General features: G+C 38.7%; 1 protein-coding gene across 3 annotated transcripts in view; it reads left to right on the top strand.

The window, feature by feature from the left end:
- LOC132384824 (F-box/LRR-repeat protein 20) overlaps positions 1-21,148 on the top strand; it is a 163,732-nt gene that overhangs the window by 132,028 nt on the left and 10,556 nt on the right. For 2 of the 3 annotated variants that reach the window (XM_059956382.1, XM_059956380.1), the window contains exons 8-14: positions 1,541-1,667; positions 4,661-4,735; positions 9,490-9,620; positions 10,155-10,215; positions 10,671-10,715; positions 16,284-16,340; positions 20,359-20,571. In XM_059956382.1, coding sequence (XP_059812365.1) covers positions 1,541-1,667; positions 4,661-4,735; positions 9,490-9,620; positions 10,155-10,215; positions 10,671-10,715; positions 16,284-16,340; positions 20,359-20,571 — 709 coding nt within the window. The remainder of the gene's footprint in view (positions 1-1,540; positions 1,668-4,660; positions 4,736-9,489; positions 9,621-10,154; positions 10,216-10,670; positions 10,716-16,283; positions 16,341-20,358; positions 20,572-21,148) is intronic. The other variant, XM_059956381.1, reaches the window with a different exon arrangement.

Genomic DNA, 21,148 nt, shown 5'->3' with positions numbered 1-21,148 from the left:
TGTAGGTTTGCAGAATTTCCCAGTGCCTAGTCTGGGGAAAAGGGCCAACAGAGCTAGCAGAGGATCCACAAGCCCTTTTATTTTAATGGACAGGGACTCTTAAGGAAGAATGGAAAGAAAAATAGAATGCATTTTAATTAATTTTGTGTTTGCTTTAATATCACAACTCTGAATGTAAATCTTTTAATAAATTAAGTCATTAAAAATTGAATTTCAGGGGGGAAAATACAGAAACCTTTAACATTTTTTATGGCTAGCATAGCTGGGTTTTTACAGCCTGTCTTGGGTTTTGTCAGTTATTTCATTGGTGCAGCTTGTTCTGACCTATCTGTGTGACAGAGTTTGAATACACTAGATCCTGCTGCTTTCCAGAACCTTGACTTTTTGTATCTGGATTAGTCTTTCACAAAGTTCAGTCTCTGCAAATCGGGTGAGTGCACAAGTTAAATGCACCTTACTGATGATTGTGAGCAGCTGAGTGGCACTTGAAGTTTTAGACCCTTCCTTAAGTTAAAAGCTGCTGTAAGATTTGGGGAAAATAAGTTGAGAGAGGAATAATCTCTAGCAGCCTACATGGTACAGTTCCTCAGATTTAATCTATGGCTAGTTTGCATAACTAACAAGCTGGGCGATGTACTGACAAATATTCTCTAGTTTCTGGTTCAGTAAATCCATTAATAAAATAATAGTGATTTTCCTTGTCAAATTGCATCTGTTTTATACTAGTGGGGAAAGGAATCAATGTGACACTGCATTTGATTTGTAATGTTTTAGGATGATATTCTGTAGTTGTGATTGAAGCATTTGAGCTTAGTTCTAGTGGTACGACCTTGCAATACTTGTCAAGGGATGGCAGTCATGGTTGTTCCCTGTGGAGATTGGTTGCAGAGGTTTCCCAGCCAAATCAACATGGTGGTTGTCATCAGCTCTGGGCCTGGACGAAAGGAGCAAAAAACAAGCAGCTCGTAGGATGGGGTAAGAGGCAGAATGAGCCTCTTGTTGGATTTGGAGTAGGCGAAAGGAGGGAAGCTGGAAGCCAGGAGCAGATGGGCAGTGATCTGGCCATCTCTGCTGGCCCACCAGCTGGAGAGTGTCGTGGTTAAGGGTCGAAACACTCTGAAGGTTGGGAACCACCTGATGACATCTGCTCCTGGCTGAAGGCTACAGCTACCTCATAAGGTATCTGGAGAATGCACCCTAACAGGTGTATGTAACAAGTCCAACATCTATTTGATTGCCTTTGTTAAAGTTGCAAAGTAAGTCATGTTTTTGGGAAGTAATTATTTTTCACTCTTGTCAGCTTTTCTCATTTAGGGTTTATTGTGATCATCTACTTTGAGCAGGAGCCTCATTCAGTTGAAGTTCTAATAAGAGTATATATTATAATTCAATTGCCAATCCATTCTGCCAGTGAATGATGTTGCTTGCTTAGGTGCTCATCAACATGAATCTGTCCTTGTATAGTTTGTTACAAATATGATTTTATTTTCCACCACTATTACATGTCTGCAGTTATTTTTGAAGAATTGTTTGTTTCCAGTGAGGGGTGTCCACTTCTGGAACAGCTGAATATATCCTGGTGTGACCAGGTGACGAAGGACGGAATCCAAGCCCTGGTGAGAGGTTGTGGTGGTCTGAAGGCTCTGTTCCTTAAAGGATGCACACAGGTCAGCACACTGATCCATCATATGTCTGCCAGGCAAAACCACTGCAAAATTTTATTTAGACTGACAATAATGGATAGTTGCTCTTTAGCCTTCAGGTTTCATCTTTTTCTTTGTTGCTGTTGTGCTTGCTGTGATTTATAGTAACACAATGATTGAACGGAACAGCTTTTAAAAGCAATTCAACAGTAGATAGTGTTAAAAAATTTTAAAGAATGTTGAAGGTGGTAGGTGTTGTCACTGCTATAATTTGGGACACAGCTAACTTGTATCCTAAAAAGAATCCAGTCAACATTTTGTTCTTTTATAATCTTTAACTTAACCGTCCTCATGATCTGACAGTAGTCAGTCCATCATGGTGATGTCAGGAGGATTATTGAACCAAATGGAACTGACTCAACGTAGAGGCTAGCTTGATATAACTAGATGGGCAATAGACTGGCTTAAGGCTTAATGGCTTATGTTGCCTTTTAAAGTTGTCATTTATGCAAAATATGGACCTATGCATTGACTACTATTGTCACTTATTGAAGCCTGTTTCCTCAGTTGTTCCAGTAGTTAAGGTATTGGCTCAGGTGTTTATTGATCGTTGAGTTGAATTTCTGTTTTGCCAGTATTGGTGCAACGTTTTACTTTGCAGTGAATAACTACTGAAAGATGTAAGCAACTTAATCTATGGTCATGGCCACCTTGACACTAGAGTGTAGTGAAGTATGACTCCCTCAAGCTAAAAAAGCCTTCTAATTTGCCTTAGAATCAGGTCAAGTTTACACTTGTTTTTAATGTTTGTTGTTGATATGCTGCTGAAATGGCATTGTGCCAGTTGGTCCTCACCTCAACAATTGCACTGCTGGAATGGTACAAATCTGCAGAACTAATGAGAAACTACTTAATTCACATTGCCTCCATTCCAGAGCCAAGGACACCCCGAACATTGGGGACTGAGTTCCAGGTTATTCATTTTGCCTGTGAGAAGATGAGCCTTGTGCTCAACACCTGCAGAGGTCCCCTACTGACTTCCTACTGTACCACACTAACATCCTACACTAACGATTCTTGGCAAGACTTGGAAAATATATAACACTTTGTATATCTGGTGGGGAGGGGCCCTCAACAATGATGAAATTCACCACAATCTTCATTCTAGTATGGCAGCCTTGTTTGAGGAAAAGGCTATTTAAAGCTACAGGCATCGAGTGGAGCACAGAGATGTTGGTTTAGTGGGCAGCAATAATTCTTGTCCTTTTATATGCTTATTTGTTTAGAGATGCAAAATGGTAACAAGTCTTTCAGGCCCACATTGCCCAATTATATCTATGTGACCGATCAACCTACTAGCCCATGCTTCTTGGAATGTGGAAGGAAAGCAGGACACCAGGCGGAAACCCATGCGTTCACAGGAGAGTGTGCAAACTCCTTACAGACAGTAGCGGAATTGAACCCGGAATGCTGGCACTGGAAAATGTTAGACTAACTGTTACGCTATCAGACTGCCCTACTGTAGGCAATGCAGTTCCTGAGTGCTGTACTACCGACAGCAAATGCTTTTAAGATTCTGGAGTGATACCATTAATGCTGTGACTGCAGGATCTTCCAAATTCACTGGAAGGATAACTGAACCAATACCATCTTACTCTTACTTGCTAACACCTGCAGTTGAACTCATTCAGTTACTGTGGCTAAACCATATTCTTTACAGATGTGACATCTGACCTGAATTTTACAATAAGAGATTGAGATTGTTTCACCAAACTGCTGAAGCAACATTTTGGATGGCCGTGAGAATATGGAGTTCAGCCAATAAGAATGCAGAGAAGTCCAGTGTAAATGGCAGGAGCCTATCACCTCCAATTACCAACCTACCTGATTCATTGGGCATCTCTTGACCTATTAGCCTCATAAAGCAAGTAGTTCTTGATTGTGAGAGATAGTCAAAGAAGGAAGATGCTAGAGATGCAGGGTTCCCCAACCTGTGGTGCACAGAGTCCTTAGTTAATGGTAAGGCTTCATAGCATAAAGATGGTTGGGAACCCCTGCTATAGATGCATCTTGAGAGTTGAATTTTTTAAAAATGTTGCCTTTTTTAAAAATCAAAACCAACAACATTGCAGTTCCAATATTAGGAATAAACATTCTAGCAGACATATTTGGGCCAGGTCTCATTTATAGAGGGAGAACCAGAGTTGTTGTTTCAGGCTGATGACTCATCAGAATTATTTTGCCTGAAACCTATTATAGTCAGACAGCATGGAAATAAGTCCTTAAGCCACTGAACCCATGCCAACCATCAAGCTAATCCTATGCTGAATCCCATTTCATTTTCCCATTAATTGCCCCCCAATTCTACCACTCACATACATACTTGGGACAACTTACAATGGCTAATTAACCTACCACACTGCAAGTCTTTGGGATGTGGGAGGAAACTGGAACCCCCCCCCCCCCCCCAGGGGAACCCTCATGACATAAAAAGAAAATGCAAATTCTACCCTGTGCCCATTTCACTGGAGCTGTGTGGCAGCATCTCTGATAGCTCTGCCATTGTGCCATCACGCTGGCTGTTCTTTCTTGGAATCTCAAAATTATGTTTAGTGTTCTGTCGTTTCCAAATAAAGTGGGCAGGCAGGGTAGAGTAGCTGTTAGTGTAACGCTATTACAGTACCAGCGACCCAGGTTCAATTCCCACTGCTGTCTGTAAGTACATTCTTCCCATTGCTTCAGCTTCCTGTCGCGTTCCAGCGACGTATGGGCTGGTAGGTTGATTGGTCACGTGGGTGTATAGGCAGCATGGAATCATTGGGCCAGAAAGGCCTGTTTACATGCTATAAAATAAAATAAATAGAAGTTGGAACAGTGGTTATATTGCATTGAAGGTTGGATCCAGGAATGACTGAATTATTAGTTCTATTTATGTAATGATTTATAGTTGATCCTTGTTACCTTTTGAGTCAGTAACTTGTACATCTTAAAATAACTTGTTCTTCTTTTCTACGCAGCTTGAAGATGAAGCTTTGAAATATATTGGTGCTCACTGTCCTGAGTTGGTCACCCTGAACCTACAGACTTGCTCTGTAAGTGCATCTGATGAAAAAAGAGGAAAAGATTTTTGCTTATAAAACACAAATAAAACCAAAATGAGGCTAAACATTGCTAACCCTCTCACCCATTCCCCCCCCCCGTGGTTTGCAGAAGAGCAAAGCATATTTTGCAAAAATGCAAGCAATGTTAGTTTGCTGATGAAAAGGTTACATTGTGTCACAAAATTTTGTTCAGAATTCCAGTCAAATCTGCAATATTTACCTTAATATTTTTAATTAGCTTAATGATTGTTCAGCTGTAGTAGGGTCTTGCTATTTCAGTCAGAAGCAGTTCATTTTTTTTTCTCCCTTCCCTCACCTCAGTTTAAGACCATAAGAGATAGGAGCAAAATTAGGCCATTCAGCCCATCGAGTCTGATCCACCATTCTGTCATTGCTGATTTATTATCCTTCTCGACCTTACTGTCAAGACATATCAAGCTCCGCTTTAATTAAGGACACCCAAAGATTTGTCCTCCACAGCCGTCTATGAATGAATTCCACAGATCAACTACCTCGAGCTAAATAATTCCTCCTTATCTCTGTTCTCAAGGGACATCCTTGTATTCTGAGGCTGTGCCCTCTGGTCTTGGACCCCCCCCCCCCCCCAACTATAGGAAGCATTTTCTTCATGTCCACATATCTAGGCCTTTCAATATTCGATAGGTTTCAATGAGATCCCCCTCGTTCTTCTAAGCAGTGAGTACAGGCCCAGAGCCATCAAACACTCCTCATACATTAATTCTTTCACTGCCGGGGTCATTCTCATGTTCCTCCTCTGGACCTTCTCCAATGCCAGCGTGGATTGAGGCATTTGCTGTCACATAAAAGGGGTGACAGGTTTCACCAGCGCAAACCACCCTTGATTTGTTCTTTAATGGGTCAATCCTGAAACGTTGCTTTTTCCCTAGAGACCTGCAAAATATCTTTCCTAGGGGCTTACCTGGTACCTTTTTGAAAGTCCCAATTATCTCCATTTTGACAAATTCTATAAGCCGTGAGTTCCAAATCATAACTACTCTGCTTCAACAACATTGCAAATAGTGTAAACCATACAGTCCCTCAAGTCTCTTCTTTATTTCATTAAGATCATGGCTGATCTGATCTTTGGCTCTTTGGCTCCCCTGTACATTCCTTTCTTTTCTTTCTTTTTCAATCTTTTTATTGATTTTCATATATACACAAAAAAAATAACATAGTAATAAGTAAATTATGAATACAATAGACTTGAAATCACATTGATAATAAGATAACAATATCCTACTAAACATCAACAGAAGAAAATACCTTAATCAATCAAGTCCACATGATTATATGAAAAAAAACAAAAATAACCATTAAAAAAGAAAAAAAAATATTAAAAATATGTGAAAAAAATATATATTAAAAAAAATAAAACACTAAACTAAACTAACATGGGCAATAATAACAGTTTACAAGTATATGATAGTGTCAAAGAACTCCGGAACTCCATACCTGAACATGAATAAGCAGAGAGAAGGTCTGGAAAAGGCCAAATTAATTCATATGAAAATGTCGAATAAACGGTCTCCAAGTTTCTTCAAATTTAATTGATGAGTCAAAAATAGTGTTTCTAATTTTTTCCAAACTCAGATAAGAAATAGTTTGAGAAAGCCATTGGAATGTGGTAGGAGGATTTACTTCTTTCCAATTTTGTAATATAGATCTTCTGGCCATTAATGTTACAAAAGCAATCATTCGTCTGATTGAAGGGGAAAACTGATTACCATCTTCATTTGGTATGCCAAAAATTGCAGTAATAAAATGAGGTTGTAAATCTATATTCCAAATTGAGGAAATAGTAGTAAATATGTCCTTCCAATAATTATGTAAAGTGGGACATGACCAAAACATATGGGTCAATGAGGCCACTTCTGAATGACATCTGTCACATTGAGGGTTAATATGAGAATAGAATCGAGCAAGTTTATCTTTAGACATATGAGCTCTATGTACAATTTTAAATTGTATTAAAGCATGTTTAGCACATATAGAAGAAGAATTAACCATTTGCAAAATTTTTTCCCATTTATCTGTTGATATGTTATATTGAAGTTCTTTTTCCCATTCTTGTTTAATTCTAACTGATATTTCTGGTTGTATCTTCATAATCATATTATAAATAAAAGCTACTAATCCCTTCTGACAAGGATTTAAGGTAAAGATCAAATCTGTAATGTCCACCAAAGTTGAATTAGGAAAAGATGGTAAAACTTTATGTAAGAAATTTCTAATTTGTAAATATCTGAAAAAATTAGATTTAGGTAATTCAAATTTATTGGAAAGTTGATCAAATGACATCAAAGTATCTTCAAAAAAGAGATCACGAAAACATTTTATACCTTTCCTTTTCCATATGTTAAAAGCTTGATCTGTCCAGGAGGGTTTAAAAAAGAAATTAAATAAGATAGGGCTATCAAGAACAAAGTTTTTCAAAATAAAAAACTTACGAAATTGAAACCAAATTCGTAATGTATGTTTAATAACAGGATTAAATATTTGTTTATTAAATTTAACTAAATCCGCAGGAAGACAAGAACCAAGAACAGAGAATAGAGAATATCCCTTTACCTCATTACATTCCAAATTTACCCACTGTGGGCACAGTGGTGAATCCAAATCTAGTTTCCAATACAATAAGTTATGAATATTATTTGCCCAATAATAAAATCTAAAATTAGGTAAAGCTAAACCACCATCTTTTTTTGATTTTTGTAATTGCTTTTTACTTAACCTAGGGTTTTTATTTTGCCACACAAATGAGGAAATTTTTGAATCAATGTTATCAAAAAAAGATTTAGGAATAAAAACTGGTAGGGCTTGAAATAAGTATAAAAATTTCGGTAAAATCATCATTTTAATAGCATTAATCCGACCAATTAATGATAAAAACAAAGGAGACCATCTTGTAGTAAGTTGATGAATTTGATGAAGCATAGGTAAAAAATTCAGTCTAAATAAATCTTTATATTTCTTGGTAATTTTTATACCTAGATAGGTAAAGTTATCAGTAACAACTTTAAATGGTATCCTATCACTCAATAAAGTTTGTGCATTTAAAGGAAATAATTCACTCTTATCTAAATTTAGTTTATAACCAGAAAAAGTACCAAATTGAACCAACAAGGATAAAATAGCAGGAATAGACCTATCAGGGTCAGAAATATATAACAGCAAATCATCAGCATAAAGAGATAATTTATATAACTTCTCATTACGGGTAATACCAAAAATATTAGGAGATTCACGAATAGCAATAGCTAAAGGTTCTAATGCAATATTAAATAATAAAGGACTTAAGGGACAGCCTTGTCTCGTACCACGAGATAATTGAAAAAAAGAGGATCTGTAGTTATTTGTAAAAACAGAAGCAACAGGTTTATGATATATTAATTTAATCCATGATATAAAGTTAGGACTAAAATTAAAATTTCTCAATGTATTAAATAAATATATCCATTCAACTCTATGTACATTCCTGTCATCTGAGACATAAACATGCTTCAATTAGTCTTTTTAACAAGCTTAGTTTTATTCCACCACCATCAAAGAAGCAGATACAGTGTACACAATCTTTCATAAAAAAGTTAGCACAGCCCTTACAGATGTACTGTAATTTATTTAAAGAATTACGCAGCTGCTTTAAACAGTGGTGCTATTGAACTGTAAAACTATCCAGTCTAACAATTACCATTAGATTGCTCGTGACATTATTATCACCTTCTTCCACCCAATCTTCTTTTGAAAAGTTGCAAATGCCATGCTCTTAATCTACAGTACATTAGAACAATCTACAATTTGTTCTCCACAACAATTTTTCTGAAAAAAAAACTCCATTCTCTTCTCCTTTGTCAAGCCACCAGTTACCGTTGTTCTCAGAGTTCAGTCCTTTGCTCCTTTATTAACTTTGGATGCTTCTTGTATTTTCTCTGAGAATGTTGGGGAGATCTGTCTTTCTGACACTTTTTCACAGAGGAAACACAAGTTGAATCATTTCAAATCCACTTCTACTTTTCATGTTGAATCATTGCATTCTTACGTTTCTTGGTCTGTGACACCCATCTTGATGTTTAATCTTTTCTTCAGTTGTATAAATGCATAATTGCAGTTTACTCTGCAAGCAGTCCTCCAGTGTAATTGGTATTACTGAAATTGTCATTGTATGATATCATAATATTTTAGTTTTTATTACCATAGGAAGATCAGAGCTCTTTAGAGTAATAAAAACCTGTTTCTCCTTGCACATTTGCAAGTAGTTATTTGTAATTTTTTACCCACTTCAGGCCCTTCCCTCCATTCTCTTTAATCCTTTTCCTGGAAGCCTGTAACTTCAATTAAATCATTTGTACTTAAATCTTTAAAAATGTGGTTTTAAGAGTGGGGCCTGCAGTCTATTTAATATTTTTCTACAGCTCCATGATTCTTCTCCCTTCTGTTCAGCCTACTTTTTGAATCTCTTTTCACCCACTGTCAACATTGTGCACCGTGTACTGGCAGAGAGCAAGAGAGAGTGATTTTTTTTTTCCCCCTTTGGAAATCTGCTGTTGTAGTAAAATGCAGCAAACAAAAAGTGAAGGAAAATGGCCTTGTACACCTGCTGCTGCTCCTAGTGGTGATCAGGAAGCTGGTGAACAGAGCATCCCACCCACCTGTGGCACAGCAGTGTCATGTGACCACCTCAAACATCCCTGTAAAATTTTACTTTTGTTGTGATTTTTCCTTTGCAGCAGATCACAGATGAGGGGCTGATAACGATTTGCAGAGGATGTCATAAACTGCAGTCACTCTGTGTCTCTGGCTGCAGTAACATCACTGATGCTATTTTGAATGCGTTGGGACAGAACTGCATTCGACTTAGGTAGGCAAGAAGTGATGACCACATCTGTGTCTATGTAGCTGAGTTGTATATTGATAATATATTACACTTTCTTGGATACTGTGCCTTAATTCTCTGGCAACCATTTTCACTGGTGAGTGATTGACTTTGTCAACTCTATACATTGAACATGACTTGCATTATAAAAACAGAATTTAGAGAGTTGGATCTTTGTTTTTCCTGATTGAACTTGCACCATGTGATAGTTTCATGTGTTAAAGTGCAAATTCCAAGAAAAAGGAAGTCCTAGAAATAAGCATGTTTGATTTGTATCTGACAGATGGAGAAAGGATGCATTACTGTTATTAATTTAAATATAATTTCTTGAACTATCATGGGTTAAGTTAAAGTCAAAATAATGAAAAATACTTGCATTCAATAAACAATTTGATAAACTTTATAGCTAATGAAATATTTTTTATAGAAATGGACACCATGAATATGCAAACTGGCCTATATAAAATGGTAACATTGAAAAATTTTCCTCCCTTAATAAATTTTGAAATTATTTTTCAGAATATTAGAGATTGCTAGATGTTCACAGTTAACTGATGTGGGATTTACCACATTAGCCCGGGTAAGTGCACCAATAACCTGAGAGTAACCTTGTATATTGAATTGATATTTTATAAGCCTAGAGGGTAATTGTCTATCACATGAGATCACAGTCCAGTAGTATATCAAGTCAACTTAGGTCACATAGACTTTTTGTTTTGAAGTGGTTATAACAAGACTACTGTTGAAATCAGTCAGTCTTGTGGTGAGGTATTGTGGATGACAGTTTGCGTCAAATTTTTTCCAGGGAGGAATGAGGAAAAGATGTGAGTCAATTCAGGATACTGATCCTGCAGCTTATCTAAAGCTTAACTGCAGGTTAGATTTTTGCTGAAGTTCTGTTTTGTTAAAAATCATTCAACACCCAGATGCAAAATCCACAAAAGATCCTGTAGGTTGCTATAAAAACAAGCATCAAGGGAAAAGAGACCACTTGTACACCTCTTTAATGTAAATACATCTTGTTTTCATTTGTAGAATTGCCATGAGCTTGAGAAGATGGACCTGGAAGAATGTGTTCAGGTGACTGCTTTTACTGTTTTTATTAATTTTTCCTGTAGTGATTGTGAATTTAAAAAAAAACTCACAAGAAGCACTCAATAGCTGGGCAGCATCTGCGGTATGGACAGAAGAGCAGAGTTTTGAAAAAAACATTCAGTTATGAACCTTCTACTTAAAGCAATTTTGGTGCTGACCATTCTTTGCCAAGTTCCAATGTGAAGATGATTTAAAATCTGAACTGAAGTTTGCTAGCATGAAAGGAAGCTGAGTGTAAACCAGAAGTGTTACTAATAGCCAACTCTATTCGTCTATTAAAACTGTTTATAAAGTGAGCTTGTAAGTACCTTCTGTCAATGACCATTGGCTATGGATTTGTATATAACCATGTAACAATTACAGCATGGAAACAGGGCATCTCGGCCCTTCTAGTCTGTGCCGAACACTTACTCTCACTTAGTCCCACTGACCCGCACTCAGCCCATAACCCTCCATTCCTTTCCTGTCCATATACCGATCCAATTTTACTTTAAATGACAATATCGAACCTGCCTCTACCACTTCTACTGGAAACTTGTTCCACACAGCTACCACTCTCTGAAGAAGTTCCCCTCGTGTTACCCCTAAACTTTTGCCCCCCTAACTCTCAACTCATGTCCTCTTGTTTGAATCTCCCCTACTCTCAATGGAAAAAGCCTATCAACATCAACTCTATCTATCCCCCTCATAATTTTAAATACCTCTATCAAATCCCCCCTCAACCTTCTACACTCCAAAGAATAAAGACCTAACTTGTTCAACCTTCCTCTGTAACTTAGGTGCTAAAACCCAGATAACATTCTAGTAATTCTCCTCTGTACTCTCTCCATTTTGTTGATATCTTTCCTATAATTCAGTGACCAGAACTGTACACAATACTCCAAATTTGGCCTTACCAATGCCTTGTACAATTTTAAAATTACATCCCAACTCCTATACTCAATGCTCTGATTTATAAAGGCCAGCATACCAAAAGCTTTCTTCACCACCCTATCCACATGAGATTCCACCTTCAGGGAACTATGCACCATTATTCCTAGATCACTCTGTCTACTGCACTCCTCAATGCCCTACCATTTACCCTGTATGTCCTATTTTGATTATTCCTACCAAAATTCCTCACACTTATCACCATTAAACTCCATCTGCCACCTTTCAGCCCACTCTTCTAACTGGCCTAAATCTCTCTGCAAGCTTTGAAAACCTACTTCATTATACACAACGCCACTTATCTTCGTATCATCTGCATACTTACTAATCCAATTTACCACCTCATCATCCAGCTCATTAATGTATATGACAAACAATATTGGACCCAGTACAGATCTCTGAGGCACACCACTAGTCACCGGCCTCCAACCTGACAAACAGTTATCCACCACTACTCTCTGGCATCTCCCATCCAGCCACTGTTGAATCCATTTTACTACTTCAATATTAACACCTAAAGATACTAACATTTAAAGAGAAGAACAAAAATTACAGGGTAAGTGTAAGGAAATGAGTTCAGTGTCCGTGAGAACAGTGGAAGCAGTAGAGATTTCAGTAGGATATTGGGGTGAGCCCTTGTGGGAAGGATACTAACTGCGTTCTACAAGAATGGAACTGAATATGTGCGCCAAAAATAGCTCAGCAGGTCAAATGTGATATCTCTACCTTTGTTGCGTCAATGCATGATTTTTCCACATGGTATTCATAGGAAGTAGAGCAGTGAAACTGGTTTTGAGTTATAATTATAATCAAATTGGAAATGAGGCAGTTAATCTCATTCTCTGCTAACTAGGAAACTTGCCCCTTTATCCAGGTATCTGGACTAGACTCTGAGCATACATTGTAAGTTTTCATCTTGTATAGAAAATCAAACCAGATCCCTGAAACTCTTTCAAAGGGGAGATCATAGACTATTAATGTTAAGTGACTGGTTAAAGGGAAGCATATGAAATGGTTCACTTTGGAAGGAAAAATAAGAGAAGAATGAAATCAGTTCTTATTTGTATTGAGAAAGATTGCAGTGGGATTTAGGGGTGCTTGTGCATGGAACACAGATCTAACATATAGGTGCAGCAGGTCTAAGGAAAGTTAATGGATTACTTTGATTTCACGAGGTTTGGTGTATAAAAGTAGGGAAGTCTTGCTACAACTGGGCAAGGCACTGGTGAGTCTGGAACATCTGGAATACTGTGTATAATTTTAACACCCACATTTATGGAAGGGCCTCATCTGTAGGTGGTTCAGATAAGATTGACAAATGTGATCCTGGATATGGAAGGATTGTCTTGAGGAAAGGTTGAGCAAGTTGGCTTTGTACTCATCAGAGTTAAGAAGAATGAAAATCTGTTGATGAAACACTTATGATTCTTAGGAGGGTTGATGGGGTAAATACTGTAAATGTTTCTCCTCATTGGGGAGAGTTAGTCAGAGGATATTTCAGTAACAAAGTACTCATTTAAGGCTTGAGATGAAAACTTATGTCTTGAACATTTTCAGCATTGAGAAGGATAGATTTTTAGACAGGAAGTGAATCAAGTGTTATGTGACGAGGCTGAAAGTGATCTGGAACACTTACTTAAGCCACATCTACCCTACTGGGGTATAGGCCGCCAACATTAGTTCGCCACAGTCCTCTGTCCTGGGCCGGTCTTTTGCATTGTGTCCAGGTGTAGCCCATCTTCTTGGTGTTGCCTTCTTCTCCCAGGGATGAGGTCTTCAGAGCTTCTGTTGGTGTCTAGCCCCATGCCCGACCCTTCTCCTTTTGCAGCCAGACTTGGGACTGTCCATGGCAGAATTTGACCTGGAACACCAACACTCTTATTGAGTGGCTCAGCAAATTCAAGGCCTTGTTCTTCTGATGGACCTATGAACCAATATTCTTGAAACTGATATTTCTGTTTGTTTGGAGCCAAGTTTACTTGGAGTCCAAGCTGATTTTTAACTCCAGGATTAGGAATAAATCGGAAATTACCATGATGAAAGAATAAAGTCTAGTGTTTTTTTCATTGTCCCAAGAGGCCTCTAGCAAAACTCATGCCAAGTCATTGCTCTCTTTCCTTTGGTACTCCACCAAACAATAGTGGTTCTTCCTGCCTGTCCTTTAATTTGTTTCATGTTCTATGACTAGTAGCAGCCATGTTCAGTTTCTGCTCAACTGGGATTGCAATGTATATGATCCAATTTACATAATTGAGGTTGTGATGTTGTAATTCTAACCACAGAACTTCAAATGGAAACTAAACACAAATACTATTATCAGATACTGTGACACCATGAAACATATCCCAAAAAACGCAGATAGTGGGCTAGAGTGCACTTATTATTGGCTGGTGGTTACACTGAGAAGCAGTTATTATTGGCTTGTGTGTACATTGAAAGTCAGCCACAGTGCAGAAGTACAGAGCGCCCTAGATGGCTGATGGCACTAGCTGGTGGTTACACTGAGAATTGTGAACCAGCCACAGTGCAGGGATACAGAGTGTATTAGATGTTTGATAGCACTGGCTGATGGTTACACTATGTATCAGCCATTATTGGTTGCTAGTTACATTGCAAATCAGCCATTTTTGGCTGTCATGTACACTAAGAATCAGCCACTGTGCAGAAGTACGGAGTGTCTTCAAGGTCTGATGATATGGTTTGTATGTATGTTGATCCTGCTAACATGTAGCCCTTACTGTGTTACACCATCATGTCTACCCTATCTAAAAATCGTGACCTCACCCACCCCGCCCCAAATGGAGGATTGTAGAGAGCTGAATTAAACTGCTGTGGTCTTTCTTTAATTTTGTACATAACAGAATTTTCACTCTCTGATTATTTCTATTTTGCAGTTCAGGCAATTATTAGTATTGATATATTTGTTCTTTCTGACAGTGGCTAATGAATCCAAGAAAAATTGGACAGTTTTTTTGTCCAAGGTCAAGCACATTTTCTCAAGCCTACTGTGTTCAATTTCCAGTGATAATTAAATGCAGCATTTGTTTATAGACTCAGTACCTATTGCCTTTTGAAAACAAAACTAGGTATAATTTTGTAGCGTGATACTCTATTCAAACAAAAATATTGTTCACTTTTGATACAACTACCATAGAAAGGCAGACAAATTTGACTTTTAGAATTTATTTTACATTTTGGTGATTAAGTGGTTTGTGAAATGTATTGTCTTGGAAGGTGCATAAATGGCTAACCAGTAGATCAGTGGAAAATGCTTAAATGAAAACTACAGAATACTCTGTAGACTTCATAATTTTTTTTTCAAGTTTATTGTCATAGGCATTCATACCCAGGGTACAAATGCTATGAAAATTAGCTTTTGCAGCAGCAGCACAGTACAGTACATTACAAACATAACATAAATTATATAATCTTAAATTAACCTATATTATACTTAAGGTACACAACAGAAGAAACAAAAATAAACATAACAACATTAGTACAAATTGTGAGAAGTATAGTCCGAGGTAGAGTTAAGGTTTCAATAGGTATATTTAATGTCAGAGAAATATATATATACATCCTGAAATTCTTTTTCTTCGCAACCATCCGCAAAAACAGAGGAGTGCCCCAAAGAGTGAATAACAGTTAAATGTTAGCACCCCAAAGCCCCCTCCAGCTCCCCCCCCCCACACACAAGCAGCAGCAAAGCGACAGCCCCCTCCCCCACCAGCATAAAAGCATCGGCACCCTCCACCGAGCACTCAAGCAGGCAGCAAAGCATCAATAAAGACACAGACTTGCAGTGCCCCAAAGGCTACTCGTTTACTGGGTAATTCGACATACTTCAGGCCCCCTCTCTCCCTAATAAGGGAAAAAGAGGTGTGTCTGTTTTACAGGTCAGTTCAAAAATGCAGTGGCAGAAGAAGATGTTGAACCTTGAGGTGTGGCTGTTCAGGCTTCAGTACTTCCTGTCTGATGGCAGTAATGAGAAGTGGGCATGCCCAGATGGTGAGGATCCTTGGTATAGATGTCACCTGGGATATTGTCTCTTTTGTTCTTAATGGTGATGAGAGCTGTACCCTTAATACATTTGAGTGATAAAGCTTTAACTGAAGTTACAGCTTTTCATGTGTGCCCCAGAATGATTAGTTTCTTTTCTTCATTCTTCCCCTTCCTGAAGATGGTGACTCTTGGCTACATTCTCACTTCGGTTCGTGTCTTTGATCTGTGACTCAAATTACTCTTTTTGGGAGCCTGATTTATCATCTGTTTGAGGCATCAAGACTAAACTATTGTTTAGTGTGGCCCTAGTAGTTGGAAAATTGGAGCCAAGAAGCAGACACCATTGAAATAATGGATGCCAATTAGAAGCAGATACATCTGCAAGTTATACTATATATTCCTTTTTAGGTAATGATTGAACATTTTTCTATCATGACATTGAGGCATGAAAGTATATAGATGTACTAGGTTATAGTAACCAAATTATTTCGAAAGAAACCCTAATCTTTGCACCTCACGGCGTAGCAGCTAACAATTACAAAACTGATGTTATCTGCAGCAGATACAGTCGACCTCAGTAACCCATGTTGAGTCATTACTTTTTTGTTTTCTCTCTAACAGATTACAGACAATACTCTAATTCAGCTTTCTATTTACTGTCCACGGCTCCAAGTGCTGGTGAGTAGGAACAGAACAAGTATTCACTCTGCCAAGTCTAGTCACCGATGAGGTTGTGGTTCCATATGCCCACAAGAGTTCAATAACCGTTAATGTCCTTACTTAACAGACAGCTTTGTCTCTGTTTTGGAACTTTTGAATTGAATCCAGGATTCATGGTGTTTAGCAAAATGGCAAGTTCCATGTTTCTATTAATCCTGAACGAAAACATTTCTGACATCACTCCTAATGAGCCTACTTCCAATTTTATATTCTGTTCTAAGTTCCCTGTTGTAAGAAATAGTTACCACCTACTCAACAGTGCCTTATAAAAGTATTCAGCCCTAACCCTCTGTTCGCATAGATGAGTATTTTAACCAGGGATTTTGATCAATTTAACTGAGAATTTTTATTTGTGTTTCACATGCTTCTTATTTCACAGTAGAGCCCCCCCCCCAAAAAAATAGGGAAAATGTAAAGCATGAAAAACTAAAAATTCAAAAACTGAAATTTCAGTATTTCAAAAGTATTCATCACCTCTTTGTTCAGTACTTAGTTGAACCACCTCTCGCAGCTATTACAGTCAGTAGTCTTTTTGGGTAAGTCTCTTAGCTTTGCACAACATGGAGTAAAATTTGCCCATTCCTCCTTGCAAGATTGGTCAAGCTGTGCCAGGTTAGTTGGGGAGCAGCAGTGGGCAGCAAACTTGAGATCTTGCCAGAGATGTTCGATCAGGTTAAGTAAGGTCAGGGCTCTGACTGGGCCACTCAAGGACGTAAATTTTCTTCATTAAAACCCCTGCATGGTTGCTGTGGCAGTGTGCTTTGGGTTGTTGTTCAAAGGTTCAAAGATCCAATTTAATGCCACTAAAGTGTGTACAATATACGTCCTGAAACACTTTTTCTTCACAAACATCCACGAAAACAGAGGAGTGCCCCAAAGAATGAATGACAGTTAAACATAAGAACCCCAAAGTCCCCCCCCAGCTCCCCTCCCTCCCACGTGTAAGTGGCAGCGAGCTGCAATCTCCCTCCCCCACCAGCAAAAAGAAAGCATCAGCACCCACTACCAAGCACTCAAGCATGAGCAAAGCAATAGCAAAGACACAGACTTGCAGTTACCCCAAAGACTTTGCATTTCACCCCGCCTTCCACATACCACAGGCTCTCTTGTGCTCTCTCTCTCTTTGTCTCTCTCTTTCTTGCTCCCTAATAAGGGAGAAGGAAGTGTCTCCATTTTTCCCAATGAGTGGGGAGATATGCCAAAAAATTCGCTGGTTTATGATGTTAGAAGTCCATTACGTCTTTTTTTTCTGAGCTCTGGTCCCAAAGATCTCAAAGATCCCGGGTCTTTGGGCACACAGCAGTAGACTTTCCAACTCCACCGATGACGCACAGGTCTCCTGCTGTGACACCGCCCCTTGTTCCACCCATCTCCAGAGCCCCAAGATCTTAGGCTTCCAAATCTGAGCCAGACTCTCAGGCCGAACCCTTGGTGTGCCGAAAAACGGCCAGTCCTAAAATCCCGAGAATGGGTCCCATTCCTGCAAAGAACTGAAGTCAGGGTATAACTCCTAGTCAGGGTCTTCAAATGAACCCTGAAAGGGAAAAATAAAGATATTAAAGGTGGAAATAGAGCTGTTTCCAAAGATGCAAGCAAAGGAGTCACTGTTTAGTGCCACCTTAACTTCGCTCTGCCTCTGTTGTCTTGCTGAAAGATAAACTTCCTCCCCGGTTTAAGCTTTCTGGCAGAGATGAGCAGGTTTTAATCTAGGATCTGTCTGTATGTAGCAGCATTTATTTTCCCATCAAATCTGATCAGATTCCTAGTCCCTGCTACTGAAAAATATCACCGTACTATGATGCAACCTCCACCATACTTTACAGTAGGAATGGTGTTACCTGGCTGATGAGCAGTATTAGATTTACACTGCACATACTGCTTAGTGCTGAGGCCAGAAAGTTCCACTTTAGTCTCATCTGACCGCAAGACCTTATTTCATGTCTTTACAGTACCTTCTAGGTGACACTCTGCATAGTCTTTATGGGCAAGGACTGCTGCTTTGCCGCTCTTCCATAAATACCCTTTTTGTGCAAGGCCTTAAGAGACAGTTGCAGCCGCTGACCTCTGCAGCTCACTCAGAGTGACTGATGGCATCACAGTAGCCTCTCTTGCAAGTACTCCAGTGACTAAGTTTAGAGGGGTTGCCTGACCTAGGCAGTGTGGCTGTGGTTTCATATTTTTTCTATTTTTTCATGATGGACTGCAGTGAGTTTAAGGTATGTTCAGTGCCTTTGAGACGGTCTTGTACCCTTCCCCAGATAAGTGCTTCTCTATTATCATTTCACTGACTGGTCTTGAATTTTTTTTGTGTCTTCATCTTGGTCTGGTACTGTTGAACCTTGCAGAGAGGGGGGGGGAGTTATTTATACTTATGAATTCATTGAAAACAGGTGATCCTCCAATTTTCTACATCAACAAATTGGGTAAGTTAATATACAGTATCGCACCTGAGGAATGTTAGCGTAGTAATTACAAAGGGGATAGATATGTTTTCAGCTTCACAGTTTTGGTTTTAATTTTTAGTAAACTGTTGACAGGTTTTGGACTTTCTTCTTTTGATTTGACATAATGCAGAATGTTCTGTAGATAAGCTCAAAAATCCTACTTCAATATAATTTAAATTTAGAAAATGAATCAGTAAAATGTGAAGATAGCTGAGGGGGCTGAATAGCTATCCAACTCCTTTAATCATCAGAGGTGAATTTGGTGTTGACCAGCAAATCTCTGCATTCTGAATTCTGAAATCTGTTGTCACTTATTCAGGCCAAACATCTTTTAATGAATTGAATTCTTAGGTTCTTAAAGTTCTTTGTTTTGAATTATCAAACCTTTGATAATTCTGAAAAAATAAGGTCTTATTTCCTATTTGCATATTAACAGAACTTTGCAATGTTTAGCTCTGTTTTATTTCTTCATCTTTTATCCTTTCCTCTGCCTATGTTCTCCCACCCTGATAGCTAATTTACCTTGTAGCTGTTTGGGAGACAATAATGAGAAGCTTCTAGCTAGCAGATCATCAAGGCAAAACCACACTACCGATGGGGCTGCTGTCCTGCAAGCCTAATCTCCTATTCCTTTGATGTTTTATGCTGGCTAGCCAAATACATTGAAGTACTCTGGAGAATTACCAAGTCTGTCTTTAGTGTCCCATTTAGTGAAGTCTGCTATCAGCAGAAACTTCATCTCCAATTCTCCCCCCAAAATCTATGGTTAAATGGAGAGAAATTCACAGTAGCTGAGGGTTCAGTGATTAAAAATAAAATCAGTAATTCAGCTTTTATTTTTGCTGAACCTCTAATTTTGCTTTGTTTGTCAGTTAGGTTTTGTTCTTGTATTTCTGATAGTCAAGTGCACTGTTTGCTGCCATTCTTGTGATCTGTCTTCCTAATTATGTGCCTTTCCAAGGCGGTGTCTACTGTAATAGCCCCTGATTTTCTATGCGACTGAGTTTTAGGATATGCTGTCTGCTTGATGTACTTTTTCTCCTTTCCCATGGACAGCCAGAAGGCAAAGCATTATGGAATATTTGGAGAGTGACTAAACATCCTTTGCAGGAAGCCTCTGTTTGGTAGAAAACCAAATTCCAGATTTTAACAAAAAAGTATTATTATTTGTGCATTAAAGGAACTTGTGTGTTGGGAATAAGATTCAGAAGCAAATTTAAGTCCTAAATATTTGACCCTTCCCTTGCCATGCCTGTTCGCATCCATCCCAGATTTCTAGACTAGCTCGTATCTACTGGAATGTAGATTTCTGTGTATCTTACCCCATCACTCGCTGCCTTATCCCCACTCTTCAGAATCCCTTCCTTAATCTCTTCTGCCTCTCCACTATTCCCCAGTTCTTCTTCTCAATTCTTTTTGACTAAGCTTACTTTTAGTCCCTTGTCTAAACTGTTTTCTCCTTTCCTTTGTTTGCCACAACTACTTTATGTTGAAAGCACTGAATGTTCACAGTGTAATTCTCTCCTCTGCAGAGTTTGTCTCACTGTGAATTGATCACTGATGATGGTATCCGCCACCTTGGGAATGGGGCCTGTGCTCATGACCGATTGGAAGTGATAGAGTTGGACAACTGCCCACTGATCACAGATGCCTCACTCGAACATCTAAAGAACTGTCACAGTCTGGAGAGGATAGAGTTATATGATTGTCAACAGATAACACGTGCTGGGATCAAGAGACTCCGAGTAAGTGTGTTGTTCTCTCCAAGGCATTTGACTTGTACTAATTTCCGTATTACATTATGGATCCCAGTCCAGTCTACAGCTGTTACTTAAGCTGCAGGTATAGTGGCTCCAGATAATTTTTCATGCATAGGTTTTATCGCTTTTCTGTTTGACTGTGTTAATGAAAGGGATAGGGCAAAATGGTGAGAGATGAGAATTGACGGGAGAATCTTATTGAAATGTATTGGAAGGCCTATTGAATATTGAAAGTGGACTTGGAGTGGATGTATCCTTTAGTGGGAGAGTTCAGCACTAGGGGGTACAGCATCAGAATATAATAATGTCCCTTTACAACAGATATCAGGAAGATTGTTTTTTCGGCAGGAGGGTGGTGAATCTATGGAATTCATTGCCATGACAGCTCTGGAGGCCAAGTCATTGGGTATATTTAAACAGAGGTTGATGGGTTCTTGATTAGGAAGGGTGTCAAAGGGTTCAGGGAGAAGGCAGGTGAATGGGGTTGAGAGGGATAATAAGTCAGCCATGATCAAATGGTGAAGCAGACTCTATGGGCCAAATGATCTAATTCTCCTCCTTT

Source organism: Hypanus sabinus, chromosome X1 (assembly GCF_030144855.1).
Source record: "Hypanus sabinus isolate sHypSab1 chromosome X1, sHypSab1.hap1, whole genome shotgun sequence".
NCBI lineage: Eukaryota > Metazoa > Chordata > Chondrichthyes > Myliobatiformes > Dasyatidae > Hypanus > Hypanus sabinus.
Note: the sequence above shows the minus strand (reverse complement) of the source record. Positions and strands in the feature narration are given on the sequence as shown.